This window comes from Narcine bancroftii, chromosome 2, assembly GCF_036971445.1.
Source record: "Narcine bancroftii isolate sNarBan1 chromosome 2, sNarBan1.hap1, whole genome shotgun sequence".
NCBI classification, from domain to species: domain Eukaryota; kingdom Metazoa; phylum Chordata; class Chondrichthyes; order Torpediniformes; family Narcinidae; genus Narcine; species Narcine bancroftii.
In genome coordinates, this window is record NC_091470.1 from 59,105,484 (window position 1) to 59,126,055 (window position 20,572).

Here is a 20,572-nt window from a genome sequence, read left to right on the forward strand (position 1 = left end):
TTATTTTCTCACTTTCTTTACTTCTCGAATGTTACATTTCCATTCTCAGGATTATAACTTTCACTTTTTTAAAAACACTCCCTCGCTTATATACCAACGTTCTGGGTTAGTCCCTCTTCATACCAATCGGATACCATTGCCTCTCCGGTGTTTTCCCCAAGGGTTTCCCCATTTGCTCCTCCTGTTTCTGAGATTCCTTTCACCCGATCCAAGTTCGTTCAGCTGCAGTCAGTCCCCGCCCTTGCAGATCTCACGATTTGCTCCAGTATCGTTTCATTTTGAACAGCTGCTGATTGCTTGTGGCTCCTCGATAGATTTGAGAACTTCAACCGAGGTCGACGAGGTGATGTAATTCTAAATTATTTGCTCAACTTGTGTTTATGACCAACATGATGTAATAAGAGATTTTTGGGATTTCTTCCAGAGTCGAAAATGAGAGCGAAATACCAGAGTTTTTTGAGAGAAGCTTCACATCAGACAGCTGCCGGAGGGTCTGCGGGTGAGTTGCACATGGGGTTTAAAAAACACCATTCACGCACAACGTCTGTTTGTCGAGTTGAGAAGAGCGAGTTAGTGGAGTAATGGTGGTAGCAGAACTTCCCGAAATGCTGCTAGTTTCTTTAATCTGTTGTTTTGAATGTCGGGAGTAATGGTCGACTTAAATGTACTTAAAGTCATTAGGTATTATCAGCGATATGGCTTTACTGGAGTCGCCCACATTCTAAAAACAAAGAAATTGTCAAGTAATACACGTGTCACGAATTCTGAATGCCAGTAGAGATTTGGTCTTTTCTGAAGAATTTGGCTTTAGTTCCGCGGACCATACAACTCGGAAATCTTGAAAGTCTGAGAACACCGTGGTTGAAGGAAGAACACAGCATGCTGGAGGAGCTCAGCAGGTCAAACAGTGTCCTTTACGTAGCAAAAGGTAAAAACATGTTCCATGCTGCATAAAGGACACTGACCTGCTGAGCTTCTCCAGCATTTTGTGTTTTAACCATACAACTCGTACCTATTTGACTGATTCTTTGGTTATAGGGAACCCAACGTCTAAAATTGCAACGATTTTATTTCTGGTGTACTTGATCTTTAAGAATTTGGTTTTGACCTGCATTGTGTAAAACATAGACATTTGATCCATTTTGAAGTATAAATAAAACATGACTTATTCAGGCGGAGATAATTATCACCCAGGCCTCTTGGCTAAGCTTTATTAAGGCTCCTCTCAGGGTCGGCATCATGGTGGGGTGGGGTGGGGGGGGGGGGTCATTTGTGCCTTCCCATCCACTCAGTGGTATATCTACAGAAAATAGTGCCTATTTAGTGGTTCTCAACCTTTTTCTTTCCACTTGGATACCACTTTAAGTAATCCCGATGCCATAGGTGCTCTGTGATTAGTAAAGGATTGCTTAAGGTGGTATGTGAATGGGAAGGGAAAATTGAGACTCACTACTCTAGACCTACTGAAATATTTTGCAATATTGAGCAAGGTTTCATAACTCCAAAGGAAATGGGCCTATTAGGTACAATTAAAATAGTGGTTTTCAAACTTTTTCTTTCCACCCATGTACCACCTTCAGCTATGTGAGTGAAAAGAAAAAGGTTGAGAACCACTGGCCTATGGCCCTTGTTGAAACAGCCATCTTTTGGATAATTTTACCATCTCAAAAATAAAAGTAAAACTCTCAGTGTTTAAGGGATCTCCCAATGCACCAATTCCCTCTCCATGTCAGCCACCAACCCCCTCTCTCCCCACCCCCACCTTGTCCCTTCCGGACCCCTTCCCCAGACTGTCCTAAAGTTGTCTCTCTAGCGCCACTGCTTCCAGACCAATCAATGCAGCTCCGCAGCCACCATAGCTCCATTGCCTTCAGGGCACGTCAGCGCCACCTACCCCATGGACCTTCTGCATCTTCTCTGCTTCTGATCCATACCTTGGACTTCTGAATAATATTTTTAAAAATCCGGTAATCTTAATCCTCCCAACCTATATTCCCACATCAGGTTTTCCATGGTAAACCTAGGCATTTCATTGTTCCATAGATATTTTCTTATTTGACCATTAAGTATCTTAAAGAAGTTATTAGGCAAAGAAATCTCAATGATTGGAAGAGGTATTGCAGTCTTGGCATTAATTTCATTTTCACACAATTAACCATTGCAACTAAGGTGACAGGTAGATCTCTCCATCTTTATAAATCCTCCTATCTTTCCATGCAGGGAGAGATAATTAAGTTTATATGAATGTTGTAGATTATTATCTACAATTATTCCTAAATATTTAATTCCATCTAGTTTCTATTTGAATAGTTTTCCTTCCTGATAATTCTCATAATCAAAATTTGTTAATGGCATAATTTTTTTTTCAAATTTTTCCAGTGTAGACTGTAGTTTGGTAAAGGAGTCAGCTGGGTCTGATAAGTATAGTAGCACATCATCTGTGAATAAATTCATTTTATGCTCTTCCTGGCCAACTCTGAATCCCTTTATATCTGGATCTATCCCTATAATTTCTACTAATGGTTCAATTGCCAAGTCAAAGAGGCCTGGATTCAGAGGGCACTCCTGTCTACTAGATGTACTCAAAGAAAACATCAATGAAATTTGGCCATTTTTATCCAATCAATAAATGTTTGCCCCATTCCAAACTTAAGTATTTTAAGTAGGAAAGGCCTTTCTAGTTGATTAAATGCTTTTTCTGCATCTAACGATACAGTTAGACTTGGATTTTCTTTAGACTTTTCCGAATTAATTATAGTAAATAGTCTGCTTAAGTTACATGCAGAGTGATTTTTAAAAAAAAAAGCCCACCTAATCTGAATTTATCAATTTAGGTAGGTATTCTCCTAGTCCATTGGCTAGTGCTTTGCCAAAATTTAGTAATCCATATTTAACAAGGTGATAGGTCTGTATGAACACAGTTTTAGCAGGTCACTTTTTTTGGTAGTATTGTAATAATAGCTGTTGAGAAGGATTCTGGAAGAGTCTTGGTTTCAAATGCCCAATCCAATGCCTCAATAATAAGAGGCATCAAAAGGTCTTTAAATTGTCAATAAAACTCAGGTGGGAAACCATTCTCTCCCGGTGACTTATTTGCCTGTAATGTATTCAGTGCTTTGTTGATCTCTCGTGAAGGGGGCTTATAATTCCTTCTGATCTCTATCTTCCAGTTTTGGCAGCTCAATCGCTGAGAGAAATTCATCTATTTCAATAGAGTCCCCTATCAAATCTGATTCATATAGCTTTGTATAATAGTCACATTGCCTCAAATCTTTGTATCATCTGCAAACTTACTGACCCACCCTTGTACCTCTTCATCTTAAGTCCTTTATAAAAATCAAAAAGAGCAGGGGTCCCAGAACACAGCATAGTGGTTAGAGCAATGCTGTTACAGCTGCAACAATTGAGACTGGGATTCGAATTCCACGCTGTCTGTAAAGAGTTTATATGTTCTTCCCCATGTCTGTGTGGGTTTTTTCAGTTTCCTCCCACCCTTCAAATATGTACTTCTTTTTGTAGGTCATTTGGGTATAATTAGGTGACGTGGGCTGAAAAGGACTGTTAATGTGCTGTATGTCTAATTTTTTTTTTAAAAAGCAGATTCCTGCAGAATGCCACTAGTCACTAATCTCCTGGCAGAATATGTTCCATCAACTACTAGTCGCTATGTCTGTAGGTAAGCTAATTCAGAATTCAAGCAGGCAAGATTCTTTGGATCCCAGGCTTCGTGACTTTTTGAATAAGTCAACCTTGAGGGACCTTGTCAAATACCTAAATAAAATCGTTGCACACTACGTTCACCTCCCAAAGTTCATCAATTTCTTTTACTGCTTTGAAATCTTCATATAGGCTTATGAGGTATGACCTGACTCAAAGTGAGGTTGACTATCCCTGTGAATACTATATTTCTCTAAATGCTTATAAATCTTGTTCCTAAGAATCATGTTGTTGATTTCCTGAGCTTTTTTCTCTTTTTATCCAGCCCTTATTACAAATCTTCAATATAAGTAGGATCTAAGAAATGAAATATTTTCTGTTTCCACAGATGCTGCCTGAGCTATTTTGTCTAAATAATATTTTGCATAGTTGTGCCATTACTCTTCTGAACTATTTCCTCCCTGATAACGAAGACAGGTATCCCAGTTGTTGTCTTACCTACTTTATCCACCCATGCTAGTGACTTCAAGAGTCTTGAATGTATATACCAAGGCCACACCCCTCCCCCCCCCCCCCCAAATTCTCTGTACTTCCTTGGATCCTACCACTTGTTGCAATGCTGGCTCCCCACCCCTGCCAAAAATAACCCCACCTCATTGTATTGTGCCATTACAATATGATAATAAGTAGTAGACTATAGCTAAAATTATGACTTTTCCCTTTCCCATTTCCATCCTTTGATCAGCTCAGATATTATTTAAAATAACAGTGCAGTTTATAAAGAATAGTTGTGACAATATCCATTCAATTAAATAAAACTAATTCCAAGGATGTTGTAAAAGTGAGGGAATTCATAATGCTTCTGTTACTTAATCGTTTAGAAAATTTGAAGCCAATAGAAACTTCATTCCAAATGTAGGATTTTGAATGTTGCTCTGAATACATTCAGGGTTGCAACCTGGTGATGACTGAGACAACTATGGAAGAAGCTTGGATGTTTAAAACTAATGAAATGTGTAATAAAAAGCAGTGGTAAACAGATAGTATTGTGAACTCTTTGTTCAGCATATGAAGAGTTTTTTGAAAAGATTTAGATGAGAAGTAATGACATATTCAGTTTTCAAATTTTATACATTGACCAATTGACTGGTAAACTGTGCCTGGATGTCTGATGAATGGTAAATGCATTACGGAAAAAATGTCTTGCTACCTTTTTGAATTGAAATGAAACTACTTCAGCTCTCTATTTATATAAATGATTTTTGTAATTAAAACCGTGTTTGAAAATGAAAGGATATTTAAAAAAAACTAGGAAACGTGTATCCTGTGATGCATTCTCAATGGTGTCAGATGCTGTAATGTCAAAGGACATTTAATGCTGCATTTACCATGTTTACTAGTTCATACCTTTCTTCTAAATGTATTTAGAATAAAATAAGTTGTTTTGTGGAGCAAATTTCACTACTTCAAGAAAAGTTAGTCTCAACATGAACAGTAATGTTTACTCTAGGCTTTCATATTTTGCAGCTATTAGCTTTTGCAAAAGAGAGTATTAGTGCTTCTTTTGAAATGTTTGGATTGTCAATCTTTACCTGAATCCTTGGAAATTTGTACCCAAGGGTCATTTATGAAGAGCAGGTACATGTTTAACTGTTCTTCTTTGTTTGTTTGTGATTTATTATGCTTAATGATTAATCTGATCTTGTGCATTGCTCTGCTCAGCATGTGCAAACCTTGTTTGATTAAGTTTAACCAAATTGAAGTCTGGGGATTGGAATTTTTTCCTGTTTGTTTCAAGTAATGATCATGCTTATATAAGGAATACAAGTAATATCTGTGTTACTGTTATTCAGGTAATGGAAATTTGCACATGCAAAATTTGCAAATTGCTACCCAAAAATTTGAGATATGGAATAAAATTCACTCTCTCAGAATTTATGTGGGGGAGAAAAGAGTAATATTTTTTCATCACGTGTTTCTTGATCATGCAGATGAATGGCTTTGCATTGTGGATAATCACAAAGAAAACATTTCTAGGAATACAATCCTTATCACCTGTACAATAATGTGTTTTGTCCTGTTGCTTGTTTATGTGCTTGCAATAGACCAATCAACTGATTTTGTATTTTATTTCCCTCTTGAAAATTATAAGGACTTGATTTCATGATTTTGTCATCAAATAAAAACTAGCTTTTCCTTTGTTAAACAACCTTGCACACCACAGTGAAGCATTGATGTACATTATTCTTGAGGTGTTTTTGGCTTAGTTATATGGTAAAATGTTTGTATTTATATGGTAAAATGTTCGTATTTAACTGGGTAATAAAATGCTTATAAACCATCTATAATGGGTTCAGATTCCATCATCTCATGTTTGGATATTGAACACAAGAACAACTGATTTCTGGACCAGCTCCATAAAAAGCAGCCATGACAACTGCCATCATTGTGTATATTTTTAAAAAATAATTCAGTTTTAAGTCATCTGACAGCATCATCTGTTGCTTACAAGATTGTTCCTCGTGTTTTGCCAATGCAATCTCAAGAGTTGAATTCACCTCAATCAAGCAGTCTAAGATGACTTCATGATGTTGTTCATATGATTATATATAAATGTAAGTGCATTCTTCATTGGTGTGAACTTGATATTCCAAATTCAGCTGTAAGTTTCAAGCAACACCAAAGGTTTTGCATCAGCAATGTTACCAAATGCCACGATGTAATGCTTCTTTACAAAGCACAAGTTAATCCTTTATACTCCAGTTATTTTTAACCTTTCATAATATATATTCCAGAAAGGGTCCATGGGTATCAGTATGAACCAGCTGGTGGATGGGTATAAAACCAGTCCTATAAATGGGAATAGGGAGTATATGAGATTATTGGTTGCCTCAGAAAACAGGGAGATGGAGTCCAAAGGGTTAAGAAAGGGGATATACAATGCCCTGCATAATGTTTGGGACAAATATGTTTTTCCTTTATTTGCCCTTGTGTTCTATAGTTTTAACTTTGTAATCAAACAATTCACATGTAATTAAAATCATATTCTATATTATTCAAGGTTACTTGTGTACATTTTGGTTTGACCATGTAGAGAGTACAGCAGTTTTATATATGGTTCCCTCATTTCAAGGGCACCATAATATTTAGGACATAGTAATGGTATGTATATTAAAATCATCATATTTAATACTTTGTTGCATGTCCCTTGCATGTAATGACTGCTTGAAGTCTATGATACATGAGTATCTTCTCTCGTGATGTGCAGCCATCTTCAGCTCCTGTTTGTTTTGTGATCTTGCCCCTTTTTCTCTTCAGCATATGGAAGGCATGCTCAATTGGATTTGGATTGGATGACTGACTAACCCATTCAAGAATTTTCCAGTTTTTAGCTTTGAAAAACTTCTAGGTTGCTTTAGTAGTATGTTTGGGATCATTGTCTTTCTGTAGGATGAAGCGCTGTCCAATGAGTTTGGAGTCATTTGCTTGAACTTGAGCAGATAAGAGCGCATCCCAAGATGAATTGTGCCCCTATGGGGGCCATTCAATGCTCCACAGTGCCACCATGACCATCTCCATGGGAGTATGGCGTTGAGCAAGAAGACATTGATCTGCACTCAAGCGCAGACCAAAAGAGTCCCATGATGTTGCTGGAGCCAGCAGTGCTTGCTCTGATACGTACCCATTGTTGTATCATGAACAGGAGGAGATAACTCTGTCAGATTTGCAGGCCAGAAACAAAAAGGAGGATCAAGAAGAAGAGGTAACAAGACAGATGAAAGTTGTTAAAGGTAGGAAAATGAAAATATTACAAGAGGAAGAATCCACTAATGCACAAATATTGAAAGAATTGAGTGAAATAAAAACAAATATAAAAATCTCAGACAAGAGAAGGAACAAGTATTTTGCCATTATCCAGAAATTGCAAAATAAATGTTGATGAAAAAGTTAAGAATGTGGAAGCTGGTATGGAAGATGTACAGGATAGAATGGTGAGAGTGGAGAATGATGGGCCATTCAAAAGATGCAACTTTGGGAGAAAGTAGATCTATTAGAGAATTTTAGTAGAGGAAATAATATTAAAATTGTTGGTCTTAAAGAAGGTGATGATGCAATTAAGTTTTTTTTTTCAGGACTGCATTCTGTAGGTTTTGGGACCTGATATATTTTAAAATGTTATTGAAATTGAAAGGGCATATAGTCTCTCTTGGCTTCTGATCTGAGTCTCTTCAGATCAGAAGTCAAGATCTGTACTTGTAAAATGTGTTAAACATCAAGATAGAGAGAAAATATGGGCTTTAACGGCACAAGGCGCTAAAGAACAAGACCCATTGGAATTTCGTGGAGTGAAGATATCCTATCCTGATGTGTTTGGATTTGCTGAAGTGGAGGAAAGCATTTAATACTGTGAACCACGCCTTATGGTAAAAGGGTTATTGGTTTATTCTGCGCTATCAAGCTACTCTGAAGATTTTCTTAAAAGGAGGACAGAACAGACAGGTTTATTTTACAGACCACATTCATGCATAATACATTTGTTGAAACTCTACCAGTTAGACTTCAAGAGGATGTTTGAAAATGTTCTGATTAATATAAAGTGATTTTTAACTTTTTTGTAAAGATGATGATGATAAACATCTGGGAGGTTGGAAGTTTTATGGACTGATTGCTATTGACTCATGTGTATTTGTGGTAGTAGCTGCAACCTGTAAAATGGAGGGGGATAATGTTGTATATTATTTAAACAACATTAAATATTTGTTTTGTTTTTCTCTTTTTTAATATTTCACTAGCTATAATAGTAATTTATTATAAATTTCTTTTTTGCTTTTCTACCTGGACTCTGAAGGAAAGTGACCCCTAACACGGAATACATTAAATATTGGGATAAACGAGTAATTTATTGAACTTAGTTTTAATGCTTACAGGCTGAATGGATGTGTGAAGAGAAAGAGAATGTTGACACATTTTTGAAAAAAATGAATATATATAGCTTCCTTACAAGAGACTCATTTAACTGAAATGGAACATCAGATATTAAAAAGAGACTGGTGGGATATGCCACTGCCTCTTCGTTTAATTCAAAGCCAAGGGGAGTAGCAATTTTGATAAAGAAGACATGATACAAAATACAGTGATTGACCTTGCAGGTAGATGTGTTATAGTACATTGTTAATTTTTTTTTCAGAATTTTTGACTTTTTTTGAATGTGTGTGCACAAACTGGATGATGAAAAATTTATACAAGAAATATTTCTTAATTTAGCATTAGCATATCAGAATATTTTAATAGCTGGGGATTTTAATTTTTGTCTTGATCCAGTTTTAGATAGATGATCCAGAACAATAATAAGAGCAAAGGCAGTGAAGACTACTTTTGCATTAATGAAAGATTTGAACTTAATAGACATATGGAGAAGAATTCATCCAAGGGATAGAGATTATTCTTTTTATTTGAATAGACACTATTCCTATTCAAGGATAGGTTTATTTTTAATGTCAGCACATCCTTAAGATAGAGTTAATGAAGTTGATTATAAAGCAAGGATTCTATCTGATAATTCCTGTTACTTATGAGTTTTACAATGGTCTCTCTTTGGCTTGGCTTCACGGACGAAGATTTATGGAGGGGGTAAATGTCCACGTCAGCTGCAGGCACGTTTGTGGCTAACAAGTCCGATGCGGGACAGGCAGACTCGGTTGCAGCGGTTGCAGGGGAAAATTGGTTGGTTGGGGTTGGGTGTTGGGTTTTTCCTCCTTTGCCTTTTGTCAGTGAGGTGGGCTACTTATAGATGGAATCTTGATTCACTGTTATTAAAAAAGATCAGATTTCTGTGATTTTTGTTAGAAGGAAAATTCTGATTTTTCTTTCAGATTAATTCTAATTCGGTTAATGATAAATTTATTTTATGGGATGCGATGAAGGCTTACTTAAAGGGACAAAATGTAAGTTACACTTCTAAAATTGAGATGGATTATATGAAAGAATTGGACCAATTGGAGAAAGAGATAACATGTTTAGAAAAGGATTTATGAAGATGCATGTCAGAGGAAAAATGTCAGGAGAATTATAAATAAGAAACTTCAATATAATACATTACCAACATGTAGAATGGAGAAACCCATAATGAAAACTAAGCAGAGATATTATGAGTTTGGTGAAAGGGCTTATATAAGGTCCTTGCCTGGCAACTGAAAATGAAACTAGATTCAAGAACTATCAATGCAGTTAAAACTGAGTCGAATGTGACTTCTTATAAGCCTCATGAAACAATTTTACTCAGTTGTATAAATCTGAGATGCAGAGAGATGATAAAATAGAGGATTTTTTGTCACAGACGAGGTTACCGGTGTTAACTTTACAAGAGCAAAGGGAAGTGGGGGAAGGATTGGTGCCCACTGTTTTGCTAGTATGATCGTGTTAAATACTAAGATGTAGTCAATGAACAACAGCTTTGATATAGGCTTTCTTCTGGTCAAGGTGATCTAATGTCACGTGGAGGGCCAGCACGTTGCAGGAGTTGACTTGTCTTGATCCAGTTTTAGATAGATTATCCAGAACAGTAATAAGAGCAAAGGCTCTAAAATAAACCCCCTCAAAACCTTTCATCATGATGGATGCAAGTGCACTGGCTAGTAGTTGTTGAAGCAGGTCTTTTTGGGCAATGGAATGATAGATGCCCTTTACCAGCAGGTGGAGACCTCAGAATGTAGTTGGACCACACAGGTTTTGAAGATGTGGCCAAGTACATCATCTGAGCTAGATGCTTTCCAAGGGTCTACCCTTTTGAAAGTTTAAAAAAAAAATGAAAATCTTTGACAGTGAACACAAATTTGCTTGGACACTTGGGAGGGTCCATTATTGTTTTCCTTTTCAAAGTGAATGGAGAGGACATTGAGCTCATTCAGAAGATGTGCTTGAAAACTACTGATGCTGCTGGGTTTGCCTTTATAGGAAATGCTGTACAAGCCCTGCCACAGATGTTGATTGCAGTTTGTCGGGATGTGGACTGCAGTCTGATGATGAAGGTAAATTCCATTCTGGAGATAGAAGGATCAGGTCCTGAGTGGCTAATATTTCCAGATGAGGGGCATAGCCGTGGGCCAGAACTGCCATATCCAAAACCAGGAAGAGTTGGTCATGAAGTAGCAACTGCCATCTCTTTCTTTTACCTTTTATCATTGTATTTTATCTACTTTTGAAAGAGGTGCTTGAGGCCACCATTTGTTAACCTTGTAATCTTAACTTCTCAAAAATCAGTGACTCAAAATGATGTCCATTTGATTCATCAAAAAACTTGCTTTAGACAATAATAATGGACAAATTTTGCTCAGGATGAAACTTGTGTAACTGAGTGCAGATACAGGGCAAAGAAGGGCTAGAAATGTGAATAGGATGCTATAAGAACAGAAAACATTTCTGTAAAAAATGAGTAAGTTTTTAAATACGAAAGTATTCTCTTGAATATAACCATAGTAGATACTTATTCTCTTGGTCATTACTTGATATGTCAATGTTGAAGTTTACATTTTCTTCATGCTGGAAAAATTACTTGTTTATCCAGAAAGAAAGATTAATGTTTTAACTTCAAACATTCCAGTAAGAAAAAAGAACATTCAAATTAAATTTTCATTCAACAGCAAGGGAAAAAGTTGGGTGGGGAGAGGACTAGGGAGTCTTTTTTAATTTCAGTGGGTATCAGGTAGGCTGAAGCCTTCCACTCCAGGACATCTGAAATGTTCTCTTTCTTTAATGTACATGAACATTCCATTACTGTCATTGATAAAGACTGTATTTCCTCTACTTTCACCCTTGCTACACCTCCTTTGATCTGCAGGCAGCACAAGGACAGAATCCCTCTGATCCTCAGTTTCCACCCCACCAAGCTCCTGATCCAGAACATTATTCTCTGACATTTCTTCTAATTTTAGTGTGATCCCTCGAGTAGCCACATCTTTCCCTCTCCATCTCTATCCACTTTTTGCAGAGATAAGCCTCCTCGAGACTTTCTAGTCCGCTGTTCCCTCTGCAATCACCCTTCCACCTTCTTAAATATTTCCCAGTGTTATTGCTCTAAGTGTAAAACTTGTCCTTAAATTTCCTTCTTTGCCTACACCCAGGTGAGGCAGAGTTTTACATGGAGATCATCCAATCTAATCTATAATTATGAATTCAGTGAGGTGAGACCAAATGCTGATTTGGTGACTGCTTTGCCTAAAATCTTCGCTCTCTTGTGGTTCTCTCAATCTGAGTTTTGGCTAACTATTTTAATTCCCCAAACATTTCTACGCATGACTTGATCTGTGGTCATGCTGAGGCCAAACATGAACTTGAGGTACAACTCCTCATATTCTCATGGACAGCCTTAAAATATTATGAACATTGATTTTATTTATAGTGATGTTGTAAGATGGTTATAATATGAATGCACTCTGATGCTGCAGCAAAACACTGAATTTCATGACTTGTTCATTACAATAAGTTCTGACCTACGGGGATCACAGATGCCAGAAATGTGAATTTTCCGGTTAACCCTTACAATGCCTAACTAATGCACCTGCATTAAGAATACACTGTTTAAAAAAGAAAAGACAGTGCAAAATACAAAGTAATTTGGAAAAAACCAGTATGGTAGTTTTTAAAATTAGTTACTGTATATACTCATGTAATCAGTGATACCGTGGGCCAAAAATCAGGTGTTTTTGTATGACTAGTGTAAAAGTTGACACCACTTTTTTTTTGGACCGAAAATATGGTAAAAAAATTTGAAGATCATACGGTATGTAAAGTACATACGGTATGTTAAGTTAATTTTAATCAAGTAATTTCCGTGTTGAAAATTTTAAATTTAAATTCAAATCCCGGACACTGGTACTGTAACCGCATTGCATTAGCCGCTAACCATGCTGCTGTTATAATTAACCCCCTCCTCCCCAAGTTTACAGATAAAGCCTTTCTAATATACCTAATACTAATAAACTTATACACTCTTACTTTTGGGAGAGTCGTACAGCATCTATTGGCGTCGGCCAGCACTTCATCCTGGGCAATGTCATTTAATTCAAACACTATTTTATTCAAACTGTGGGCTGGGCATAACCTGGAGGTGGGGTGGGGGGGGGTTTGGAGTCTGATGTTTGCTCCCAAGGGGCTGTGTTATGCTTTTATTCAAACTGTTATTTAAAACTTTATTTATTCTTATTTAAAAAATTTTTTTGCTGTTTGTTTCCAGTAAATTGAGTGCTGGATAATGGGGATTTTACTGTGCTGAGAATAAGAGATTTGAATGAAGAATGGGAGCAACAATGTAATCACCTCACCATTGAGAGTTACAGGCAGAGAAGGTGAATGAATCAAATACCTCTCTTACACAGCACTTGAAAACTGGGTATTATCTTCCTTTTGGGTGCTTTGTGAATGCATTGAAGACTGATTGGGGAAAGGGGGTGTCTAGACTTGCCCCGCTTCAATCCACCATGGTAGGTAGTATAAGAGGTGAAGCAATTGATGTGGGACCAATCTAAAACAGTTGACCTGTGTTGCCGGGGTGACACGGGAAGGACTGATGACATCATGATGATTTTTTTTGCATGCGATCCAAGTGTGGGAAATTCAAAATATAGTGACATCAGCAGCACCCACAAACTCAGCAATAGTGAGGAAATGCTCAAGATACAATTAGGATTAATTCAGCTGTTAGCATGGTTTCCAACTAGTGTGACAGAATATAGATATGTTTTGGGGAGATAAATTGGTGTAGGCTTTTTAGTGTAGGTCACATACAAACACTTTAAAATGGATCTTATTTGAAATACTGGAGCTTTGCTAATGTTAGACGTGTCGGGGCCTCGGAGCTTTGCAAAAGCTTTGGAGAGTGCCCAAGAAACTTCACTAATGGATTGTTGTTTACAGAATGGCAACAGATGAAAGAGCTTGTCGGAGCTGCAACTTGCTGTTCTTGGAGGATCATGTGGTTTTGCAAGCAGACTTTTTATGTGTGTGAGAGACAGACACACACACATACACACACACACAGATCAGTTCTACAGTGTTACAGACAGTAACAGCAGCTGGAACTGGAACAGGACCAACTGGCAAGCTTGTGGAAAACCCCATTTAGGTTCTTATTTTAGCTTGGTTAAAGCCCTTGTGGTTCATGCAAGAGGAGAGGACTGGCTCTCTAATGTTTCACTTGGAATAAGAGAAACAAAAAAGGAACTCTCTGGTGACTTGAAGGAAAGGGATTATCATCTGGAGAACCCTGAGGTAGCAAGTTTCTTCAGCAAGATACTGAAATGGCATTTCTAAACTTACACACACATGCACTTAGAATTAGAAGGGGGTTCAGTTAGGTTAGTTAAGTTAATAGTAGTAAGTTAAATTGTGATTTTATTTTCATGTTTAAAGATAATTAAAAGCAACTTTTGTTTGAGTAATCATTTGTTGGTGAATATCTATTGCTGCTGGGTTTTGGGGTCCTCTGGTCTCGTAACACTAAGGTGATAATGAAGTCTGTGAGCTCCTCACACTCGGGGCTCGGGATGAAGTATATCACCAAGTAATGGGCACAGTGAAGGATGGCCTGATTTTTTTTTTGAGAAGCTGGCTTCTCAACTCCGAGACCTTGGCTTTGAACGGAGCAAAGCCCAGCTTATAACAAAATTGAAGAGCCTCTACAAGAAGTTTCATCAGGTGGTGAATCACTATACCAAGAATGGTAGAGGGTGTCTGGACCAGCCCTATTTTGACCTGTGCCATTCAATATGGGGGACCAGCCACTCTGCCAACCCAGTCACAGTTTGGAGCATATTGGATGATCCAGCTCTCGCCTCACCCCCACCCAAGCCATCCCTGCTGCATCTCCCCCCCCCCCCCCCTCCCCCCACCTAGCAGCAGTGTTGATGCAGGAGAAGACATTTGTGGCCTGGAGAAATAAGCCACCACTAGAATTGATCAAGCTGAGCCTCACGATCAGCCAGGTAAAAAATATATTTTGGTTCGTGATTACCACCATACTCCTGTTCTTTGTGAGTGTGTTCTTCCATAAGGACCCATCTCTCTAATGTCGCTTGTGTTGATATTCTCTAGGAAGCCAGCTGCAGCCAAAACAAAAAGCAGGAGCCAACTAAGGTGCAGCTCGTCTCCAAGGAGATAAAGGATCTGGTGCTTTCAATTGACAACGTGGAGGTAGATGGGTAATGGCATCATCTGGAAGGGTAGAGGGAACATGAGAGTGGATGAGGAGAGAGATTCTGTAGGCAGAAAATACAACTTGGAAGGCACAGCAGATTAGTGGTCTTGGCACTGTGCTGGAAGGAATTCAGCTGGAGATGAGGGGTCATGCCCGATTTCAAAAATGGCTCCCCCTGCACAACAGTGCCTTTTTACCTCTCCACAGCACCAAACTCCCACATCCCAGTACAGCGTTCCTGCATCCCAGAGGCACAATTACTATTCTGTGCCGTGTGAAAATATCAGCCTCATCTAGGTCGATGAGGCATATGGGTCCTCTCATCCACGTTCCTCCTCATCCTCCAACCTCCAGCTGCTGGAATGAAGTAAAATTAATCCACTCTGATTTGTGCCTTAACACTTTTGAATATCGTAAATGGTGTCCTCTAACTTTGCACAGTTGTAAATAGCCATTCCAGTTGTAGTTGAACTCTTTATTGTAATTGTTGCTTACATGTTTTAAGTGCACTAAACATTCTGACATTTGACATAAACATTTACTAAAAGATAGTATTTGTTGGCCTCATCAGTTTACTTTCACACAATGGACATAATCATTTTACAAAATTAGTTTACAGAATGGATATGATAGCTTCATGGCTAGCCTGGTGACTGTGCTTGTGCACCCTGATAAGCAACTTGTTCAAGCTCGGGGAGATCGGGTAGCTCAATGTTCCACTCTGACAAGAAGTTTTCCTTGTTGAGCTCACATTATATGTGTAGAACACAACAGGCAACAACAACATCTGATACAAATGTGGTACAAACATTAAGTCTCTTGACTAAGCACCTCCAGCATCCTTTGAGATGTCTGAAAGGATTCTCTACCACCATCCTTGGCGAGCTTAAATGGTAGTTAAACTTTCACTGACGTTGATTGAGTGCATGGTGGTTAGTGAACCCCTTCATCAGCCACTTCCTGAGGGATAAGCTGGGTCTCCTATTAAATGCATGGGGATTTCCACTCTGCTCTCCCCAGAACTGTTATCAATGTAGATTTATGAAAGCTTGTGCAAACTCTGAAATCACTAACAATCAGTTCATTAATATTTTCTCGTGGCCACTTTACAGTAACAGGATAGAAACAACCCCTTGAACTTATCATAAGTTTCATTTGAAGTAGAATCAGTCAACCTCTCTTTCAGTTTAACATATAACTGTTTCATTGTCATTACATCCTATGTGGTTATAAAAGCATGATTTATGGTGTGATCCACACATACAATGCAGTGGGGTATAGTAACTTACTTCATGTGGGCAGAGGTGCCCACCCTGATAGTCGGCTGAATTGGCTAAAACTCTAGTGTCATGTGTGCGGCCTGGCCAACCCATGTACACATTTGTAAAGCTGGAAAATCAAAGGAATGAATGTATAGATCAACATATGCAATACATAACACATACTCTGATGAGTGCAGATGATTGTAACACAGGCCAAGCTTCTTACCACAGTTTGAAGAATAATCGAGTGCCACCCTTTCTGATTGTAGTAGGCTTGTGCGTCATCAAGGGGAGCGATGATGGGAATATGTGTGCCATCGAGGGCACCAGCACACATTAGATACCTTCATTCTGCAAATCTGTCAATATCTCCTGGAAATCCACACCACTTGACAGTTCAACAAAATGTTTTGAAAGGGCCCTCCTCAATACTTCAGTAACTTGACGTACCAGCACCAAAAATAAAGCTGATGGATCGATATTCACATGGGGTTGCATTCACCACAAAGCTACAGTGAGTCTAAGCCGAAGTTCTAGAAGCTGTCACGAGTTTGTTCTCTTGCGTCTCAGGTGAGGCTCAATGAGTTCCAATACAAAGTCAAAAGTGTTCTGAGACGTACAAAAGTGACTCTGCCACTCGTCCTCATCAAAATTGTTGAGGACGTTACCCCAGAATGTGGCCCTCTGTGGCCTCTTTCTCCTCCACGTTCTTAGATACCAGTGCAAATGGACTTAGAAGAACTAAACATCACAGTTTATGGTGACTAAGCTCAGCATGCTTTTCTGCCTCAGACTGCTCCCTGCTTCTCTTCAAATTCTTCTCGTACATTTTTCTGATCGCACAAATCTGTTCCTCACACGGTAGTGACATCACGTGCTTAGTAATGGTGATTATGATGCTCAGAAGATTTGTTTGAGTTCTAAGACTGAATATAATATACAAGGCTAGCAAACACCTCTGCAGTTCCATCGCCATTTTGCGTACCTAGCAATGTCACTTCTGGGCGCATATGTTTTGCGTCACACTAAACGCTAACACTGCTGTGCTACGCTTCCTGCCTCTTTTGCTTCGGGAAGCCAGCTTTCTGTGTAAAAGGATTTGTGGACCTGGCTTTTTTCTTCTGTGTGAATAAGCAAGCTGGCTTCCAGAGGCAGGCAATAACGTGGCTTCTCAGTGTTTTTTTTAAAAAAAGGGCTAAAATCAAACTAAGTACAGAAAGGGAACAGAGGAAGAAAAGTTTGGATTAAGTGAGAGTTAATCATTTATTAAAATCTACAAAGTTTTTTATCAATTGTTTGTCATGATAGCAAAAAAAATGCTATGCATTGAATTAACTATTTTTGAAACACCGTCACTTCTCTGCAAGAATAATGGAGCTTAATTAGAAATCATTGTTGTAAATAAAGTATAAATGGAATATTAGTTTAAAGTCCTCATTAAAAGACATCACTTCAGATGTACAGTATCAATGAATACTGGAAGATAGCTGGAGATTTGTATTCAAGCCTTCTGACTCAGAGATTATCACTAAGCCATGGCTGACATCAGTGAAAAGTACAACTATCATTTTCCATTAGGAATCTGTTCTTGTTTCAGTCAAGCTTGAATTTTGTCAATAACCATTCTCAATCTAATAGCAAAGCAATTTAAAAAATAACTTGCAAGATGATGTGATAGATAAAAGCATACAGTAAAATAAACTCAAAATTGAACCAAGCAAAGACTGAGAGGGCAACTGCACTTTTTTCCATTTTGACTTGGTTTTCTGATAGTGAGCCTCATAGATTTTCTTTTAAATTGTGTATCTTGCTGTATTGTTTAAGGCTGGTATAAACGAGTTTTTTTAATGGTAGAATGATAATATTAAAAGTTAAATCCACATTATGCCTTTATTGCAAATTGATTTCTGAAATCAGAAATGGTTAATTATGATATTTTCAAGCAGAAATAGTTTAATTTGTTATTAAATTGCCATAGATAATTGAGAACTGATACTAACAATTTTGGGATGATACAATAAGATTAACTCTGAAAGAATCTGGGCATCACAAGATAGTTATTGGTGATTAGGATTTAAGCCGAGGTTCTAGAGGCTGTCACCAGTTTGTTCTCTTGCTCCTCAGGTGAGGCTCAATGAGTTCCAATACAAAGTCAAAAGTGTTCTGAGTCGTACAAAAGTGACTCTGCCACTCGTCCTCATCAAAATTGTTGAGGACGTTACCCCAGAATGTGGCCCCCTGTGGCCTCTTTCTCCTCCACGTTCTTAGATACCAGTGCAAATGGACTTAGAAGAACTAAACTTCACAGTTTATGGTGACTAAGCTTCTGCATTTTGAGGCAAATGTAAAGTGCTTCATGCTTCACCAAGAGAGGGAGCTGTTTTCTTTATATGTAGTGGTCTTTAGCAAAGGATGAATGAGCTTAAATTGACATTGACAAAGAAATTAGTTATTTAAAGTTACTGAAAATTGTGTTGGAATATATGACCTGTAACCACTTGGATTAGGGTAATTCATTGGAGAGGTGGAGAATTTGGGCTAATTGGTGCCTGCTTTTTGGGCATCATGTGACTTTTAAATTCATATACCTAGTAATATTTTGAGCCTCTACCTGTCATGTGTGCCCTTATCCTGAAATTAGTTGTGGACATGCCTGCAGTCCCTACATATTTTGGATGTATCTTTGGACCACATTCTCCCTACATATTTTGGAAGTATCTTTGGACCACATTCTCCCAACATATTTTGGAAGTATCTTTGGACCACATTCTCCCTACATATTTTGGAAGTATCTTTGAACCACATTCTCCCTACATATTTTGGAAGTATCTTTGGACTACATTCTCCCAACATATTTTGGAAGTATCTTTGGACCACATTCTCCCTACACATTTTGGAAGTATCTTTGGACCACATTCTCCCTACCTATTTTGGAAGTATCTTTGGACCACATTCTCCCAGAAGTATCCATCATTGGCTCTATATAATGCCTGCTAGGTAACTGCATTTACTGTGCCCTACATAATGTTGGAGACCCTCTGGTCCACAGTTTTACATTTGTAATCAAACAATTCACGGGAGTAACGTGCACATTCCAGATTTCATACTAAGTTTTTTTTGTATGTACTTGTATATATTTGTAGTATTTTGGTTTGACCATGTAGAAACGACAGCACATTTTATACATAGTTCTGCCATTTCAGGGCACTTCATGCTTTATAGGCAGGCACATGAATGCTGTATGACCTTGCTGTTATATATTTTAAGCCCCTAATCATTTGCAAAATGTACCTTCCTTCTTTGGCTTGGCTTCGCAGATGAAGATTTATGGAGGGGTATGTCCACGTCAGCTGCAGGCTCGTTGGTGACCGACAAGTCCGACACGGGACAGGCAGACACGGTTGCAGCGGTTGCAAGGGAAAATTGGTTGGTTGAGTGTTGGGTTTTTCCTCCTTTGTCTTTTGTCAGTGAGGTGGGCTCTGCGGTCTTCTTCAAAGGAGGTTGCTGCCCGCCACACTGTGAGGCGCCAAGATGCACGGTTGGAGGGGATATCAGCCCACTGGCAGTGGTTATTGTGGCAGGCTCCAAGAGATTTCTTTAAGCAGTCCTTGTACCTCTTTTTGGTGCACCTCTGTCTCAGTGGCCAGTGGAGAGCTCGCCATATAACACTATCTTGGGAAGGCGATGGTCCTCCATTCTGGAGACGTGACCCACCCAGCGCATTTGGGTCATCAGCAGCATGGATTCAATGCTTGCGAACTCTGCCATCTTGAGTACTTCGATGTTGGTGATGAAGTCATTCTAATGAATGTTGAGAATGGAGCGGAGACAGCGCTGATGGAAGCGTTCTAGGAGCCGTAGATGATGCCGGTAGAGGACCCATGATTCGGAGCTGAACAGGAATGTGGGTATGACGACGGTTCTGTACACGCTGATCTTTGTGTGTTTCTTCAGGTGGTTGTGTTTTCAGACTCTTGTGTAGACTTCCAAAGGCGCTATTTGCCTTGGCGAGTCTGTTGTCTATCTCATTGTCGATCCTTGCATCTGATGAAATGGTGCAGCCGAGGTAGGTAAACTGGTTGACCATTTTGAGTTTTGTGTGCCCGATGGAGATGTGGGGGGGCTGGCTGATGGAGGACCTCAGTTTTCTTCAGGCTGACTTCCAGGCCAAACATTTTGGCAGTTTCCGCAAAACAGGACGTCATGCGCTGGAGAGCTGGCTCTGAATGGGCAACTAAAGCGGCATCGTCTGCAAAGAGTAGTTCACGGACAAGTTGCTCTTGTATCTTGGCGTGAGCTTGCAGGCGCCTCAGATTGAAGAGACTGGCATCCTTGCGGTACCGGATGTAAACAGCGTCTTCATTGTTGAGGTCTTTCATGGCTTGTTTCAGCATCATGGTTGGTGTGAGGACGCAGCCTTGCTTCACGCCGTTGTCAATGGAGAAGGGTTCGGAGATCTCAT

The 20,572-nt window shown here is 38.8% G+C and overlaps 1 protein-coding gene across 2 annotated transcripts in view; it reads left to right on the plus strand.

The window, feature by feature from the left end:
• Positions 1 to 230: 230 nt before the first annotated feature.
• slc25a21 (solute carrier family 25 member 21) overlaps positions 231 to 20,572 on the plus strand; it is a 396,136-nt gene continuing 375,794 nt past the window's right edge. Inside the window, exons 1-2 of one of the 2 annotated variants that reach the window (XM_069916801.1) lie at positions 231 to 343; positions 425 to 499. In XM_069916801.1, the coding sequence (XP_069772902.1) occupies positions 433 to 499 (67 nt within the window). In that variant the 5' untranslated portion in view covers positions 231 to 343; positions 425 to 432. The remainder of the gene's footprint in view (positions 344 to 424; positions 500 to 20,572) is intronic. The other variant, XM_069916802.1, reaches the window with a different exon arrangement.